Source organism: Amphiprion ocellaris, chromosome 6, assembly GCF_022539595.1.
Source record: "Amphiprion ocellaris isolate individual 3 ecotype Okinawa chromosome 6, ASM2253959v1, whole genome shotgun sequence".
Lineage (NCBI taxonomy): Eukaryota > Metazoa > Chordata > Actinopteri > Pomacentridae > Amphiprion > Amphiprion ocellaris.
The window spans coordinates 39256221-39273982 of NC_072771.1; the positions used below are offsets into that span (position 1 = coordinate 39256221).

At 42.6% G+C, this 17762-nt stretch overlaps 2 protein-coding genes across 2 annotated transcripts in view; both read left to right on the forward strand.

The window, feature by feature from the left end:
- The first annotated feature begins 635 nt into the window (after positions 1–635).
- Positions 636–17762, forward strand: part of LOC111575742 (complement C3-like) — a 37246-nt gene continuing 20119 nt past the window's right edge. The window contains exon 1 of the mRNA XM_055011074.1: positions 636–926. The gene's annotated coding sequence lies outside the window, so the exon portion shown is untranslated. The remainder of the gene's footprint in view (positions 927–17762) is intronic.
- Positions 13622–16971, forward strand: LOC118469458 (probable serpin E3). Its single transcript, XM_055011075.1, has 3 exons — positions 13622–13999; positions 16298–16496; positions 16595–16971. Exons 1-3 carry the CDS (start codon positions 13963–13965, stop codon positions 16713–16715), a joined length of 357 nt encoding a protein of 118 aa, XP_054867050.1. The 5' UTR covers positions 13622–13962; the 3' UTR covers positions 16716–16971.

Here is a 17762-nt window from a genome sequence, read left to right on the forward strand (position 1 = left end):
CCACAGAAGAAGGTAAAAGTTAAAAAAAAAAAAAAGTAAAGTTTGGTTACAGATTGAAAAGTATTTTTTTCAAAGCAATGTATTTAATTCAAAGCAATGTTTGGGAAAAAATGGCACTTTGGCAGGGCTTTATTTTTATGGGTCAAAACAAAAAAAATAAAAATATTTTCTTTATGGGGGAAAGATGTGATGTTATGAAGTGTTGTAACACAAGAACTCAATTACCCAGCATGCCACATACAGGAAATGTGCATAGCAACCCCACGCACTGTATTGTTTATGTGGAAGCTGCCCGCATTAAAAGCCAAGACCAGCCAACACGCCTCGTCTGATTATTATAAAAAATAACGAGACAACACAATCTGGACCCCTCAGAGCAGTGAGGGATGTCTACGTAGATCACGTGACCGACCGACGGTAGATCTGAATTATTTTTAGTTTTGTTTTATTTATTATTTTGGTCCTCAGAGACTTTTACACACACACACACACACACACACACACACTTACAAATAAAAACAAAATTAAATAGAATTAAAAAAAAAACTGACAACAGGGCACTTTGGGCATCAAGGAGCAAAGGGGCAGGTGCTTTGGCCCCCTCCGCCTCCCCCCACCCCCCTCCGCCTCCCCCTCCCCTGCTGAAGAAATACCATAATCTTGGGATTAATCAAAAATAAAACCCTAACTCTATGATATACAAGAACTGTCGACCTCACCTGTTGTCTAAACTGGACAAACCACAGTATTTCAACCCCAACTTAATTATTGACAAAACAATATAGAAAACAGCGGCGGACTACTTCCAGCTGCGGAGGGACACCCTTTTCCAGCTAGCTGCAATCTGACGCAGTGACGCAGCAGAGTGCAACTGACCAGGGCGGAGGGATACGTCATTCTGCTGGGAGAAGAGACACAGCGAGGAGGTAAGTTATCTTCTGAAAGTGCTTTTGAGTTTTTGTTGATAAAATTTAATAACAATGTCAGTTTCTTCTGTGATAAAATGGAATGAAATCAGCACATTGACAGAGCTTTGCGAATATGACTACATTTCCGTGTTTTTCTCTATGCTAATCCATCGCGTTAATCAAAGTTTGAAATGGCGCATTAGTAAACTACACCACTGTTGTCAATGGCGGACATTTTAGTTGAGGGGCGTTCATTTAGGTTAGAAATGCTTCCGACGTGACAGGAGCAATAAAAAAAACTTTGGAATTCAACATTTGCCTGCAAGCAACTTCTGGCTAACGTTACCCTTTTGTTAGCTAGCTAGTTTGCACACAGTTAAAGTTGTGCCGGTATGCCCGCGAAACTGAGCTCCCCTCCCCTCCCCTCCCCTCCCCTCCCCTCCCCTCCCCTCCCCTCCCCTCCCCTCCCCGGATCAAAAGGGCCGCTATTTGTCTATTTGTCCATCTGCACGGTAAGTTTTAACTTGTGAAATAACAAGTTAATGAAGTCTAAAGACTTGGACGCTTATATTTACTGCATATAGTCAACGTATTTGTCGATGGTCCGAGTGTTTGAGGGGAGGCATTTGTGTTTGTACGGCGTATAGTAATGAAACGAGCTGAAATACTGTGAATTTCTTGCATTCACGCTGTTTATCTACCATCGCTCTCTCTCTCTGTATTCATCCTCTTGCTCGCTCTATCACAACAGAGCTCCTCTACCGCAGCTGCTCTGGGGATGAAGATCTCTGTCAGGGTGCAGCACTGTCTGAACTGTGTGGCTTGTCTAGTTTATCTTTCTCTACTTTTACTACTTACCCTACAGTCTACTGTTAATCTGGTGGTCATTAAATTGATTATTCCATAAAAGTTCAGAAAAATCTGGTTTGATGTAATTCTTATTCCTAATGACAGCTTCATTAAGCTCATATTGACACCCTCAAATTTGTCCCAAATAGATTATTTTCACTGTCACATTAAACAAAACAATGGAGCAATTTTTTTTTTCAATTTGGGAGCTTGTAAAAGGCAAATTTGGGGAAATTAATTTATTTTTATTGATTGAAATTCTGGAATTTATTTTCTGTACAACTTACAATATCAAATATTTGTTAGATCCAATCCCTGTGTCTTTTTTTAAATGTTGTAGTAGATTTTTTGGTTCTTTGTAGAAATACTTGATAACGTAAATGCAGTTTCATGTAGAAGGACCCAAAATATCTCTTCCTCTCACTCTTACTCACTCATGCGATATAAGATGATGCAGATAGGTTAAAAATTGATTCACATTATCTTTTTCAAAACATGCAGCTCATTTTGGTTTTTTTTCTCTTGCAGTTGTATAAAGCAGCCATTTCTTCAAGCAGGAGGTTGACCCTTCAAAGTGTTATGCAGTACCTGGATAAAGAGGTATGTTTAGTGTGAATTTGTCAATGTGAACTTCCATAAGAACTGTAGTATTGCATGAGCTCACTTTTGTCTAACTTTGTGTAGGACACAAATCAGAACAGGAGGACAGCTGCCCTTCTTGGTTTTCCACGTTTCTTCTCGGAGGATAAGAAACGTGGAAGACCAATGTCAGGATGTGTGGTGTAAGAAAATTAACGTGTTTATATTAATCATTGACTAGATTTACTGGTATTCATTTTAAACAAAAGTAAACATTTCTTTTTTCCACAACATTGCAGTTGTACGTTTAGTACATCATTCAAAACTAACTGGCAATTCAAACATTGTCTGATTGTTTGAACATTTAAAGCTGGTAGTCAGTTTTAAAAAGAGACTGTGTGATGTGATATGATGATGATATAGACTGCTGAACTGACAAGTTAATCCCAATAAATGCATAGCCGAGTATGGGGTGTATTTTAATGCAACCACAATTTTTTACCACTTTCGGTTCTTATTAGGTCACCTGAAACAAAGTCAAGGACCTAAATTAATTACAAATTACAAAGATCTCAGGCTGTCCAGAACCCTATCCAGATATGGTAGAATCCAATACACTTTGTGGATGGAAGGGTCCAGGCCCCAGGGTTTCACATTTGGCAAAGTTTATCTCCCTTATCTATAGTAATCGTAACCTTGATGCCCTAGAAATTAAGATCTGGATAAAAAAAATTTTAAACACTATTTTTATTGCAATTTTAACATTATACAAACATTCAGACAATATGGTGTCAAAAGGCAAAACAGAAAGACAACTAGAATGAATACATTTGAAAAAAAATAAAATAAAAATAGTACAACAGACACAACGCTCAACATTCAGCAGTTCATCCCACAGCACCTTGTTGTTCAAGATATTCCAACAGCTGTTTCCATACATTTTCAAACACCTCCGTTCTACCTCTGATCATGTGAGTGAGTTTCTCCAATACAGTACAGTATGCCATCTCCTTCACCCATACGCTTATCGGAGGAATGTCCATTTTCTTCCTAGATAAAGATATCGTCCTCCTGGCCGGCAGGAGTCCAAAATCAGAGTCGATTGTTTTAAAGTTTTCTGGATATATACCTAAAGTACACAGTTTGGCTTGGAGATTTTTGGACATTCCCAAGCACAGTGAATCAGAGTTCCTTTTTCTTCTGAGCACTTAATGCAGGTATCTAGAACGTCAGGGGACAAACGGTTCAATTTCACTGGTGTGATACAGGTTCTCATTAACCACTTGTGTTGTAATAAGTTCATTCTGGTATTAATAGTTTGTTTCTGGGCTTTGATACATGCTGCCTCCCATTCAGAGGCAATCAGATATACAATTCTTGCATATCTGATTGCCATGCTTCCAGCCTATCAGTGGCAGACTCTTTATCATGACACTTCAAGGCCTCGTAAAACAAAGAAACCTGCTTCTGTCCTTTTAAATAATGACATTTTCAATATGATAGTGGTGGTTCAGTCATTACATTTTTATGTTTTGATCATGTGAGTGAGTTTCTCCAGTAGCTGTAAATATTTGAAGAAATGTTTTTTCGGAATATCGTGCACCTGGCGCAATTGTTCAAATGTAAGGAGGCTGCCCTTAGAGAATATTATCAACACACATCTTCTATTTTCTGCACACCTTCATTTTTCCAGATTTTAAAGCCACCATCTGCCCTTCCTGCACTGAATTGCATATTACCCCATATCGGGGCAAAGCGGAAAATAGATGGAGTGTCTCCAATATGCTTGTGCACTTTATACCAATTATCAATGGAGTTTTTCAGGGAAGGATTCTTGGTCATTCTTTTCAGGTTCTTTGGGTCAGCCGAATGTAAATACATCATTAATGGAAGGCTTAAAGCAGAATATTGCTCTAGGGTTGTCCTCTATCCCCGATATTATTCATCGAGGATAGAGGACAATACGGTGGCCGAGAGGTGCAAACCAAATTTACATAATGCAAAACACTTTTACAAAACTTGAGACAAATTTACATTTAGAAAAACATTTTTACATATCATAAAACAAAATGACAAGTTCTGTAACAAATTTACATTTTAGAAAAACAATTTCACAAGATGCAAACCACTTTTACAACCTCCAAGACAAATTTACAAGCGACAAAACACTTTTACAAATCCAAAAACAAATTTACGAATTAAATTTAACCGGAAAGGGAATGTCCCAACTCCGGGATTGAACCGGAAGTGACAATGAGGAGCGGCTAATGCACTCTGTCGGTCTGATCTGCGCCATTTAAACACTCTAAAGACCGACCACACGAAAAACAAAACCGCGTCAATCGGTTTATATGTTCCCCACAAAACGGGCAAAACATCACCCGCTCGCTGTCCATCTTGGTTCACCATCAATAACAACCAAAAGTTGCATTAGCCCTACCTCCTGTTGTCGTTCTGCGCCCAGATACTCCTCCTGTCGTTCTCCTCCAGGTTCTCCTCCAAGTTCTGCCTCCGGGTGGCCCCTCCTGTCGTTCTCCTCCAGGTTCTCCTCCAGGACCTGCGCACAGGTGGCTCCTCCTGTCGTTCTCCTCCAGGTTCTCCTCCAAGTTCTGTGCCCAGGTCGCTCCTCCTGTCGTTCTCCTCCAGGTTCTTCTCCAGTTTCTGCGCACGGGTCGCCCCTCCTGTTGTTCTGCGCCAGGTTCTCCGCCCAGGTCGCTCCTCCTGACGTTCTCCTCCACGTTCTGCGCCCAGGTTCTCCTCCAGAGTCTGCGCAGAGGTGGCCCGTCCTATCGTTCTCCTCCACGTTCTGTGCCCAGGTTGCTCCTCCTGTTGTTCTCCACCAGGTTCTCCGTCCAGGTCGCTCCTCCTGTCGTTCTCCTCCATGTTCTCCTCCAGGATCTGCGCACAGGTGGCTCCTCCTGTCGTTCTCCTCCAGGTTCTCCTCCAAGTTCTGTGCTCAGGTCGCTCCTCCTGTCGTTCTCCTCCAGATTCTGCTCCAAGTTCTGTGCTCAGGTGGCTCCTCCTGTCGTTCTCCTCCAGGTTCTCCTCCAAGTTCTGTGCCCAGGTTGCTCCTCCTGTCGTTCTCCTCCAGGTTCTCCTCCAAGTTCTGCCCCCGGGTGGCCCCTCCTGTCGTTCTCCTCCAGGTTCTGCGCACGGGTCGCCCCTCCTGTTGTTCTCCACCAGGTTCTCCGCCCAGGTCGCTCCTCCTGTCGTTCTCCAGGTTCTCCTCCACGTTCTGTGCCCAGGTCGCTCCTCCTGTCGTTCTCCTCCAGGTTCTCCTCCACGTTCTGTGCTCAGGTGGCCCCTCCTGTCGTTCTCCTCCAGGTTCTCCTCCAAATTCTGCTCCCAGGTCGCTCCTCCTGTCGTTCTCCTCCAGGTTCTCCTCCAGGATCTGCGCACAGGTGGCTCCTCCTGTCGTTCTCCTCCAGGTTCTCCTCCAAGTTCTGTGCTCAGGTCGCTCCTCCTGTCGTTCTCCTCCAGGTTCTCCTCCAGATGCTGCGCACAGGTGGTCCTTCCTATCGTTCTCCTCCACGTTCTCTGCCCAGGTGGCCCCTCCTGTTGTTCTCCTCCAGGTTCTCTGCCCAGGTCGCTCCTCCTGTCGTTCTCCTCCAAGTTTCTCCAAGTTCTGCCCCCAGGTGGCCCGTCCTATCGTTCTGCTCCACGTTCTGTGCCCAGGTTGCTCCTCCTGTCGTTCTCCTCCAGGTTCTGTGCTCAGGTCGCTCCTCCTGTCGTTCTCCTCCAGGTTCTCCTCCAAGTTCTGTGCTCAGGTCGCCCCTCCTGTCGTTCTCCTCCAGGTTCTCCTCCACGTTCTGTGCCCAGGTGGCCCCTCCTGTCGTTCTCCTCCAGGTTCTCCTCCAAGTTCTGTGCCTAGGTCGCTCCTCCTGTCGTTCTCCTCCAGGTTCTCCTCCAGGATCTGCGCACAGGTGGCTCCTCCTGTCGTTCTCCTCCAGGTTCTGTGCTCAGGTCGCTCCTCCTGTCGTTCTCCTCCAGGTTCTCCTCCAAGTTCTGTGCTCAGGTCGCTCCTCCTGTCGTTCTCCTCCAGGTTCTCCTCCACGTTCTGTGCCCAGGTGGCCCCTCCTGTCGTTCTCCTCCAGGTTCTCCTCCAAGTTCTGTGCCCAGGTGGCCCCTCCTGTCGTTCTCCTCCAGGTTCTCCTCCAAGTTCTGTGCCCAGGTCGCTCCTCCTGTCGTTCTCCTCCAGGTTCTCCTCCAGGATCTGCGCACAGGTGGCTCCTCCTGTCGTTCTCCTCCAGGTTCTGTGCTCAGGTCGCTCATCCTGTCGTTCTCCTCCAGGTTCTCCTCCAAGTTCTGTGCTCAGGTCGCTTCTCCTGTCGTTCTCCTCCAGATGCTGTGCACAGGTGGTCCTTCCTATCGTTCTCCTCCACGTTCTCTGCCCAGGTGGCCCCTCCTGTTATTCTCCGCCAGGTTCTCTGCCCAGGTCGCTCCTCCTGTCGTTCTCTTCCAGGTTCTCCTCCAGGTTCTGCGCACGGGTCGCTCCTCCTGTCGTTCTCCTCCAGGTTCTCCTCCAAGTTCTGCCCCCGGGTGGCCCCTCCTGTCGTCCTCCTCCAGGTTCTCCTCGAAATGCTGCGCACAGGTGGCCCCTCCTATCGGTCTCCGCCAGGTTCTCCGCCCAGGTCGCTCCTCCTGTCGTTCTCCTCCAAGTTCTGTGCACGGGTCGCTCCTCCTGTTGTTCTCCGCCAGGTTCTCCACCCAGGTGGCCCCTCCTATCGTTCTCCTCCACGTTCTGTGCCCAGGTTGCTCCTCCTGTCGTTCTCCTCCAGGTTCTCCTCCAAGTTCTGTGCCCAGGTCGCCCCTCCTGTCGTTCTCTTCCAGGTTCTCCGCCCAGGTGTCGTTTTCCTGTCAGGTGTTACTGATGAAGATGACGATGAAGGTTTCCTGTCATGTGTTACTGATGAAGATGACGATGAAGTTCTCCTTTCAGGTGTTACTGATGAAGATGACGATGAAGGTTTTCCTGTCAGGTGTAACTGATGAAGATGAAGATGAAGGTTTTCCTTTCAGGTGTAACTGATGAAGATGAAGGTTTTCCTGTCAGGTGTTACTGATGAAGATGAAGGTTTTCCTGTTTGTCTCGCTCATGTCCCTCAGGACAAGTCTCACTCCTCCTGTCCCCCATAACAGGTGTTTTTCTCTCTCTCTACTTGTTCCCAGGACAGATCTGTCTCTCTCTCTTCCTGTCCCCATGACAGTTGTCTCTCTCTCTTCCTGTCCCCATGACAGTTGTTTCTCTCTCTTCCTGTCCCCATGACAGGTGTCTCTCACTCCTCCTGTCCCCATGACAGGTGTCTCTCACTCCTCCTGTCCCCATGACAGTTGTCTCTCACTCCTCCTGTCCCCATGACAGTTGTCTCTCTCTCTTCCTGTCCCCATGACAGTTGTCTCTCACTCCTCCTGTCCCCATGACAGTTGTCTCTCTCTCTCTCTCCTGTGTGTTCCAGGGATGAGGGATTCACCGTCGAAAAATGTTCGCATTTCAACCTGATCATTTTCAAGTTTCTTTCACACTGAAATGAAGTGCATGACTCAGGTCACACTCTTGCATCCTTATGTGACATATGATCTGAGTTGTCCTGAAAAAATAGATGTTATGGACTGTGATTGTTTTTCAGAAGGAAAAAGCAAAGGTGTGAAACAAAAAGCAGTTTCCAGCAGCTGTTGGTGGTAAAGTGTCCAGTGCTCACCACAGCCAGAGAGAAAGGTCAGTGTAAATAAAGTTATTACCATTAATAATATATTGCATTGTTTTTCTTAAATTTCATCATCCTGTTTTAAGTGTTGTTTAGCTGATACTCACGCAGTCATGAGCACATCAGGACTGATCCAATGTGATTGTAGAATGTCTGCATTTTATGTAGTTTACAAGTGTTTTCGTGCTACCTGTCAAAATCACTTTAAACCATTTAAATAATTTTAAATCACTTTAAACCACGTTGTCTTGAAAGGTGTAAACACTGTTTTATTGACTTTTAATACAATTTGTATTTCTATAGATTTTAAAATTAGAAATGTTTATAGTATTATACAGCAAGTTTTTTAGAGTATATACTAACCGTTAACGTTCATGTTACTAACCTGTCTGTTTTGCCTTTTTGTTATTTTTGTTTTTGTATGTAAGCTGCTGAATATTTTGAATTTCCCTCGGGATTAATAAAGCGTCTGTCCGTCGAGTCGTCGGATCCTCTTGATCCTCATCAGGGTCATGGGGGGCTGGAGTCTATCCCAGCTGACTGCGGGTGAAGGCAGGGGACACCTGGACAGGTAACAGTCTATCACAGGTTCACCTGGACAGGTAACTGTATCACAGGGCTACACAGAGAGACAAACATTCACACCTATGGACAGTTTAGAATCACCAATTGACCTCAGCATGTCTCTGGACTGTGGGAGAACCTGGAGGAAACCCACGCATGTACAGGAGAACATGGAGACTCCATGCAGGAAGATCCCAGGAAGGCTGGGACACAAACCGAGGATCTTCTAGCTGTGAGGCGACGGAGCTAACCACCAAGCTACTGTGCAGCCTGCTGCTACTATTATTTTTTTTATTGTCTAATATTCAGATTATTGTCCAGATGAGTAGTTGATCATTCTGTTAATCGCTTGTCAGAAAATTGGTTAAAAAAAAAAAATATGGGATGCCAGATTGAACAGGCCACACACCTGAATATATTGAATTTGTAATAGCAACAACAACAACCTGGTTGTGTCACATTTCTGTGCGTTACAAAATGTGTTAGGTGGGAAATAATAATAATTAGAATTACTATGATGTCAAAAACGTACAGAGGAAGGAGAAAATGAGATTGAAAACCTAAATGCAGGATCTAAAATCATAAAGTGGACATAAATGCTTTCTTACAGTGACATAAAAAAACTGAAAATACACACATTTGACTTTTTTCTTAAAAAGTGATGCATTAGATGAAATAATTGTCAGAATAATTCAAACCCAATTTGCTGTTGCTGTCAGCTGTTTTGTGTAGGTATTATGTTTGAAAATGAGAAGACCAAATGCAGTTGTCTTTTGTGCTTTTTTTTTAATTGACTTTTATTTCTAAAAATGTAATTCTCAGTACCTCAGCTAAAATGCTGTGCAATTATGTCTCACTGGGGCATTCAACAGACTCACCGTCAAAACAACCACTTGTGATTTCTGCTGTTAAAGTTTTGCAGAGGTTTTAGCTAAGTGTGTGTACATGTGTAATTGTGGTGCATAACCTTTCATGCTTCTGTTTAAATTGCTTGAAGCGGACCAGCGGTCATCAAGCTTTCTATATCAGCAGAACGATTGTGCCGCCGCTGTTTGCTAACATGGTTCACTTTGTGTGTCTCTGCAGGGGGAGGTGGTGCACTGGCTGGCCTGTTGGCTGGATGCAGCCTGCAGGAAGGGCTCCACTCCCACAGTGGGTAAAGGACTGATGGAGGGAGGATCCTTCACTCGTCCAAACTCAGGTCAGACGCTGGCGCCTCTGCAGGACAATAATCCAGTAAAACCTGCCTCTGAATACGGCCCAATGCATAAAAACACTCAACTATTTTAAATAACTAATGGATTCTGGTTAAATGTCTTTTATTCTTTTAAAGCTGTGTAATCCTTCAAACTACTGGATCATGAACTATGTGTTTGCAAACTCAGGCTTTGCCAAAGGGAGTTGAAAAATGTCAGCAGTTGTTCAGTGAGTTATTTTAAACAGGAGCCAGTGAACAAGCACAGTAGACCTGTTTTTATATCTCCTCTTTGTCTGTGTCACAGAGCTACCTCAGGTTATAAACATTTCTCAGAGAGCCCATAGTGTACACATTTAGAGGTTCCGAATTGATTTTGTGGGTCGAGTAGAATGTTTACAAGTATTCATTTTCAAAAAACACATTATTTTAACATGAGTATTGGGATGTAGCAGCATCAGAAGAAGCTGCTCATTCTTTGTTTGAGGCCAAACTAGCCACCAGGCAGGCGTTCTGTGTTACATGGTGATGTAGATCAGTAACAGAAGAAATAACTGCACTCTGAATGAGATATTGTGATATGATGATAACAACAGAGCAGCCCCTTATTCATATGATTTCTGAAAACAGAAATATGTGAACTGGTGATTCCAACACAAGAATGATCCAGGATTAGAAAACGAATGCGTTTAACCTGCTGTCTTTAGATGCTCTGCCAAGGTGGTTGTTGAGTTGTGATATTAAAAAGTTTTTTGCAAAGTTTATCTTCGATTTTAACAAAAATGCAACCACACCATCAAGATGACTTCTTCGACTTGGTATCAGACTATTTAGTTCAGCCACTGAACTGAAAATGTTTTCCTGTTCTTTTTTAGACTTGTCGTTCTTTAACATCTGGGCTAGTTTCATTCTTAAACCTACTGCTGAGTTTTTCTTATCTTAAAATGGATGTTTGACCACACACAGCAGTGAGCATGACTGATAAAATGCTGTAGAGTGAATTTATCTGACAAAAATCTGAGTATTTTTCTGTTTTTTCTCACTATTCAGTAACAGACACATCAATAATGCTTGAGTACTTGGAACCCAAAATGTGAAAACGGATTTCATACTAAGTTCTGTTATTATTTTCCTTTGGTGCCTGCTCAAACCTCTGGATGGTGTAAAACAATTCTCACTGCAAGAAAACCCTTGTTTTTATTATTTTACAGTGGAAAGTTAGTTGCTTTGTGTGAATGCTTTTTGACACTTGTGTCTGTTGAGCAGGTTCGTTTTTTGAGATGGAAAACAAACTACTACTTTCCAATTAAGCTGTTTATTTTCTGCCATCAGTGTCTCAAAAGAATCTTGATCAAGGACCTTTTCTGTCTGGAACAGCCTCCCAGAAAATGACAAAGTCTGATATGAACAGAACATTTTATACCGTATTGTGAAATGTGATTGGTTATTGAACACAAACATATCATTCAAATATTGAACAGTGATTGGCTAAAGGTGGGGATAACCGTGGTGTAGACTTAGCTCTCCCATTGGTTGGTGCACAGATACGTCCATATCTCTGGCACACAATTCATCCAATCTCCAGGAACCATCCTGTAAAAGAACCTCCTAGATCCCTCTTCCCTCTCTCTACCTGTCAGTCTTATTCCTCTGTTAACTGAGATGTGATGCAGCTGCTGGTGGTGTCTCATAGGGAGGATTATTATGGTTTCCACTCTTAAACAACCTTGAGTTTAGTGGTTTCAGTAAAATTAGTTGTTTTATTATAAGGACATAGGAATGTGCTGTGTGTGTGAAAACACTCTTTGTACTTGTGTGTGTGTGTGTGTGTGCGCGCGCAGCTGTAGCTTTCCAGCCTGACCTGTGTGTATCCATCATGTATTTAACCCTTCAGAGCCTGGGGTTAATTCTCTCTCTCTATTCAGGTCAACACAACTCATACATTAATTACACAACAAATGGTTATTAATATTGTAATGTCTGTATATCTTATATAGACATAAAATATAATGAGGCGAAACGAGAGTGGTGTCTTTCAATGTGTTTACTTCTGAACTGCCAGACCAGACTGCCAAACATGGGGTAACAGGCATCCCATAATACCTTGCGCAGGTACTTCTTAAAGTGACCATAACACTGTTTTATACATTACAAATATCAATATTGTATTACTCATATGTGACATCAAGTTCAGTGTTCAGCTAGCAGTGCCTTAAAAAAATAAATCCTAACAGGTCCTTGTCTCAGTCTGATCCAGTTCTTCTCTAAGATGAGGAAGTGGGCCGACATGTCCAACCTCTCGCAGGACTTCAGGCTACAAATGGATGGCTGGAGCGAAACTCCACCGTGATCTTCCGCAAGTTTGATGTCTTGATTTAGTAGTAAGAGACTTCCTTTTTGTCCAAACCATTTGACTCTGATGGTGTGTGTCCACTGCATTCAATGTTCAACAAGTGAGCAATGGTTTTGTTTCCATGAATATAAACATATATGAAGAGTACATTGTAGTCCAAATTGTTTTCCTGGTCATAAAACTGTTCACCAAGAAGTGTTTCTATTGGAGAGCTGTTACAGTTTAGGGTTGCATGTGGCAAACAGCTGCTCGAAAATAATGAAAGTTGCTATATTTAACAATAGCGCTTCTAAGTATCCAACTTATACTTACTCCTTGAGTGCTCTTTGCTACTGTGACCTGGAAATCAGTCCCCTCCGCCATCATGGAGGATCTTCCAAACCTTTAAATGCTCAGTAAGGAGAGTGGAGCTTAGTGTGAGTAAACACAGCTGTGTTCTACGCACAGTAACTACAGGTTATGTTTCTGTGGTTTAGTGTCTCACACACACACACACACACACACACACACACATATTATTTATCTTTTACTGCAGTATTTTTCCTCTAATATTCTTCTTTTACTGCAGCATTTTAGCTCTAATATTCATCTTTTACTGCAATAGTTTAAATGTATAAGAGCTCATTGTTTGCATCTATTGTACTGCAACTAATGTATTGCATATATTATACTACAACTAATGTATGACAGCTAATTTTTTACAGTAACGTATTAGAGCTAATGCTTATCATCAATTGTACTGTTAGATCTAATGTGCTACAGCTAATGAAGCCTGAGTGTTGACCAAATGACCACAAAAAGACACAAAATAATCACAGAAACAAAAAATTTGAACAAAAACACACAAAAATGACCGCAAAGAGACACAAAATGACCATAAAGAAATGCAAAATGATCACATAACCAAAAATAAAACAGAAAAATGAATAAATTTGAAGGGACTGAACAGGAAAACAGTGTGACTTTTGACTTCTTTCAAAGCTGTTTCACTGTAATCATGTTTTGATAGATAGATAGACAGAAACTTTTATTATTTGGATGGTGTTCATTTTGTTGTTGACTATCATAGGATAACGTTATTTCTTTTACACCGACAAATCAAAAATAAGATGGTTTCACCTTAGCTGACATGTTTCAACTGCAACTGCAGTCTGCTTCAGAGCGTCATCTGGCGTGTGCTGACGTGTCCTTTTTATCATGTGACCAGTCTGACAGATCTGTCAGAATCTGTCAGATAGGCCACGCCCCCCGCCGTCCGGTGGTCTCTGGAGGATGGAGTCCCAGTTATTAGAGGGTGTAGTCCCCCTCGTCCCGGTTCATGGAGCAGCTCGCCTGCTTCCTGATCTCGATGGCCTCCTTGATCCATCGTTTATGTTTGTTTGTCTCTGATGTTAAAATCCTCCCCCTGTCCCAGTCCATGATAAGATTATTTCTTTTGCAGCGATACCTGATGGCTGATTTTTTGTTTTCTTGTTCGGCTTTTTCTTTTTGTGTTCTTGTGAGTCATCCAGTTCATTCATTTATTCATGGCATCAGACCACATGAGTCGATAACAGCCTCGTGGCCTCTCCATTAACCCCTGCCGTTCCCTGGTTCCCTCCAGATGAGTCGTGGCCCCTCCAGTCAGGAAGCAGCAGCGGAGAGCTCTCTGGATCAGGAGAGGCCCAGGCCCAGGCCCTGTGGTGGGGACACCACCTGCAGGTGGCGCTGGTCAACACGGTGGCCTTCAGGGGCATCTGGCAGAAGCAGTTTCTGTTCACCAACTCCCAGAACCTGCCCTTCATCCTGTCTGATGGGACTCCCATCAAGATGCCCATGAAGTACCAGGCTGCAGAGGTCAGCTTTGGTAAGAGACCAGAATCATCCACTGGATGAGCTTCTAGGATGCAGTTAGAAGGAACTGTTCAGTTTAGTTATAGAGCGTATATACAGTGTATTATATGACTGGGTGTAATTCTGTGATTAGTTTCACTCATCTGAAGTCGCTTCTGCTGCACGTTTCACGCAGCATCCTTCCCTTCTGCTCTCCCTGTGGTTGCTCTTATATATATATATATATATATATATATATATATATATATATATATATATATATATATATATACACACTATATTGCCAAAAGTATTCGCTCACCTGCCTTGACTCGCATATGAACATAAGTGACATCCCGTTCCTAATCCATAGGGTTCAATATGACGTGGGTCCACCCTTTGCAGCTAGAACAGCTTCAACTCTTCTGGGAAGGCTGTCCACAAGGTTTAGGAGTGTGTTTATGGGAATTTTTGACCATTCTTCCAGAAGCACATTTGTGAGGTCACACACTGATGTTGGACCAGAAGGCCTGGCTCTCAGTCTCCACTCTAATTCATCCCAAAGGTGTTCTATGGGGTTGAGGTCAGGACTCTGTGCAGGCCAGTCAAGTTCATCCACACCAGACTCTGTCATCAATGTCTTTATGGACCTTGCTTTGTGCACTGGTGCACAGTCATGTTGGAAGAGGAAGGGACCAGCTCCAAACTGTTCCCACAAAGTTGGGAGCATGGAATTGTCCAAAATGTCTTGGTATGCTGAAGCATTCAGAGTTCCTTTCACTGGAACTAAGGGGCCAAGCCCAGCTCCTGAAAAACAAGCCCACACCATAATCCCCCCTCCACCAAACTTTACACTTGGCACAATGCAGTCCGACAAGTATGGTTTTCCTGGCAACCACCAAACCCAGACTGGTCCATCAGATTGCCAGATGGAGAAGCGTGATTGGTCACTCCAGAGAAGGCGTCTCCACTGCTCTAGAGTCCAGTGGTGGCTGCTTTACACCACTGCATCCCACGCTTTGCATTGCACTTGGTGATGTATGGCTTGGATGCAGCTGCTCAGCCATGGAAACCCATTCCATGAAGCTCTCTGCTGAAGCACTGTTCTTGAGCTAATCTGAAGGCCACATGAAGTTTGAAGGTCTGTAGCCATTGACTCTGCAGAAAGTAGGCCACCTCTTGGCACTATGCTCCTCAGCATCCACTGATCCCGCTCCGTCAGTTTACGTGTCCTACCACTTGGTGGCAGAGTTGCTGTCGTTCCTACACACTTCCACTTTCTTATAATACAGCTGACAGTTGACTGTGGAATATTTAGGAGCCAGGAAATGTCACGACTGGATTTGTTGCACAGGTGGCATCCTATCACAGTTCCACGCTGGAATTCACTGAGCTCCTGAGAGCGAGCCATTCTTTCACAAATGTTTGTAAAAGCAGTCTGCAGCCTAGGTGCTGGATTTTATACACCTGTGGACATGGAAGTGATTGGAACACCTGATTCTGATTATTTGGATGGATGAGCCAATACTTTTGCATATATACACACACACACACACACATATATATATATATATATATATATATATATATATATATATATATATATATACACACATATATACACACACACACACACACATATATATATATATATATATATATATATATATATATATATATATATATATATATATATATATATATATATATATATATATATCCAGTGAATTTAAAAGAGCAGTATTTCTATGAACATTTGGAACTTCAGTTATTTAAACTTCTTAGATGGTTGTTCAATAACATTTGTCAGTGACAGTTCTGATCATCATCAAGGTGATGTTTGACTGTTTCTTTGTCATTTTCTGAACTAAATGACATTAATCCCTCTCTGCAGCTGATCCCAGTGGAGCTTCTACCATCTGTTTCTCATCAACCAGTTCCTCTATCAGACATGCAGCTCCACATTTATTAGAAACTCACTGTTATCTCTGTAATCCCTTTATTTTCCAGTCCTGCCTGTATTTAATTACAACCTTGTTCCATTCAGAACATTTAAATACATTTTCTTTCACCATCCAATAATTGTTTATTATCACAGTGACAAGAGAAAATGTTGCACTTTCTCGATATTTAATAAAATGTTTAGTTAAATATGTTTCGCATTTACAAATGATGTGAGTCGTTTCTGTTTCTACTCTGGTGTTGTCTTTCTTTTAATCTGTTGGACATGGTTCTGTGACGTTTAAAGTGAAATCAGGTGGAAATAGACCTGAGCTAAACTCTACTGATGACTGAATCAGAAGAAGTCCTGACCTCATTGATCTCCCCTCAGGTCAGCTCAGGACGGGATCGGATCAGCGCTACACGGTTCTGGAGCTGCCGTTCCTGGGCCGCTCCCTGAGCCTGCAGGTGGTTCTACCCAGCGAGAGGAAGACGCTACAGTCCTCCCTGGAGGCTCAGCTCACACAGCGCCACCTAGCGTCCTGGGACACCGGCCTGCGCAGAACCAGGATGGACATCTTCCTCCCAAGGTAGAGAACAATGCTTCAGGATTAGAGACTGGTTCAGGACTTGCAGACTCTTCATGAGGCTTGGTTCATAAACATGGATCTTCTTCTGGTGTTTCCAGATTCAGAATGCAGAACAAGTTCAACCTGAGGTCGGTGCTCCCCGCTATGGGCATCAGTGACGCCTTCAACCCCACAGCAGCCGACTTCACCGGGATCTCAGGTCAGTCCATCAGTTCATAAACATCCAGGATGTCCTTCAGGTTTAATCCCAGGTTCTTCAGGTATCTGACAGTTTGTTCCTTCTGAAGTGGAGGAGGGTCTCTATGTGTCTGATGCCTTCCATGAAGTCAGGATAGAAGTCACGGAGGACGGGACCAAAGCAGCTGCTGCTACTGGTGATAATATGATAGATATTAATATAACAAATAGATATTAATCCTACTGTTGTCCTCATTTACGGGCACCAAAAAATATTGTTTCCTTGTCTGAAAAAAGATCCAAAAATTCAGCAAAAAAATTCCCCAAATTTCTGAAAATTTGCAAAAGCTCATACTACAACACTTGGTTTGATATTAAGTACAAAATTTGAATTTTAAATAATTTTTATTGGTAATAAAATTCAATAACTTCACTCTTATACATTGTAGTGTTACCAAAATCACTGGAGCCTTCAGTTGTCTCCTGCTGGTCATACTACAACTCTTGGTTTGACACTAAATGCAAAATCTGAATTTTAAGGAGTTTTTATTTTATTAGTCATAAAATTCATTAACTTCACTCTTATACACTGTAGTGTCATCAAATTCGCTGGAGCCATCAGTTGTCTCCTCAGTCAGGAGACAACTGATGGCAGCAGCGAGTTTGGTGACACTACAGTACATAAGAGTGAAGTTAATGAATTTTATTACCAATAAAAATTATTTAAAATTCTAATTTTGTACTTAATATCAAACCAAGTGTTGTAGTATGACCAGCAGAAGCCAATTGAAGGCTCCAGTGATTTTGGTGACACTAAAGTAAACAAGAGTGAAGTTATTGAATTTATTAAAACAATACTAAAATAATGAAAATTTCTTAAAATACAGATTTTGTATTTAGTGTCAAACCAAGAGTTGTAGTATGAGCAGCAGGAGACAACTGAAGGCTCCAATGATTTTGGTGACGCTACAGTAAACAAGGGGGAAGTTATTGTATTTTATTACTAATAAAATGATAAAAAATTCCTTAAAATTCAGATTTTTTTTTATTTAGTGTCAAACCAAGAGTTGTAGTATGACCAGCAGGAGA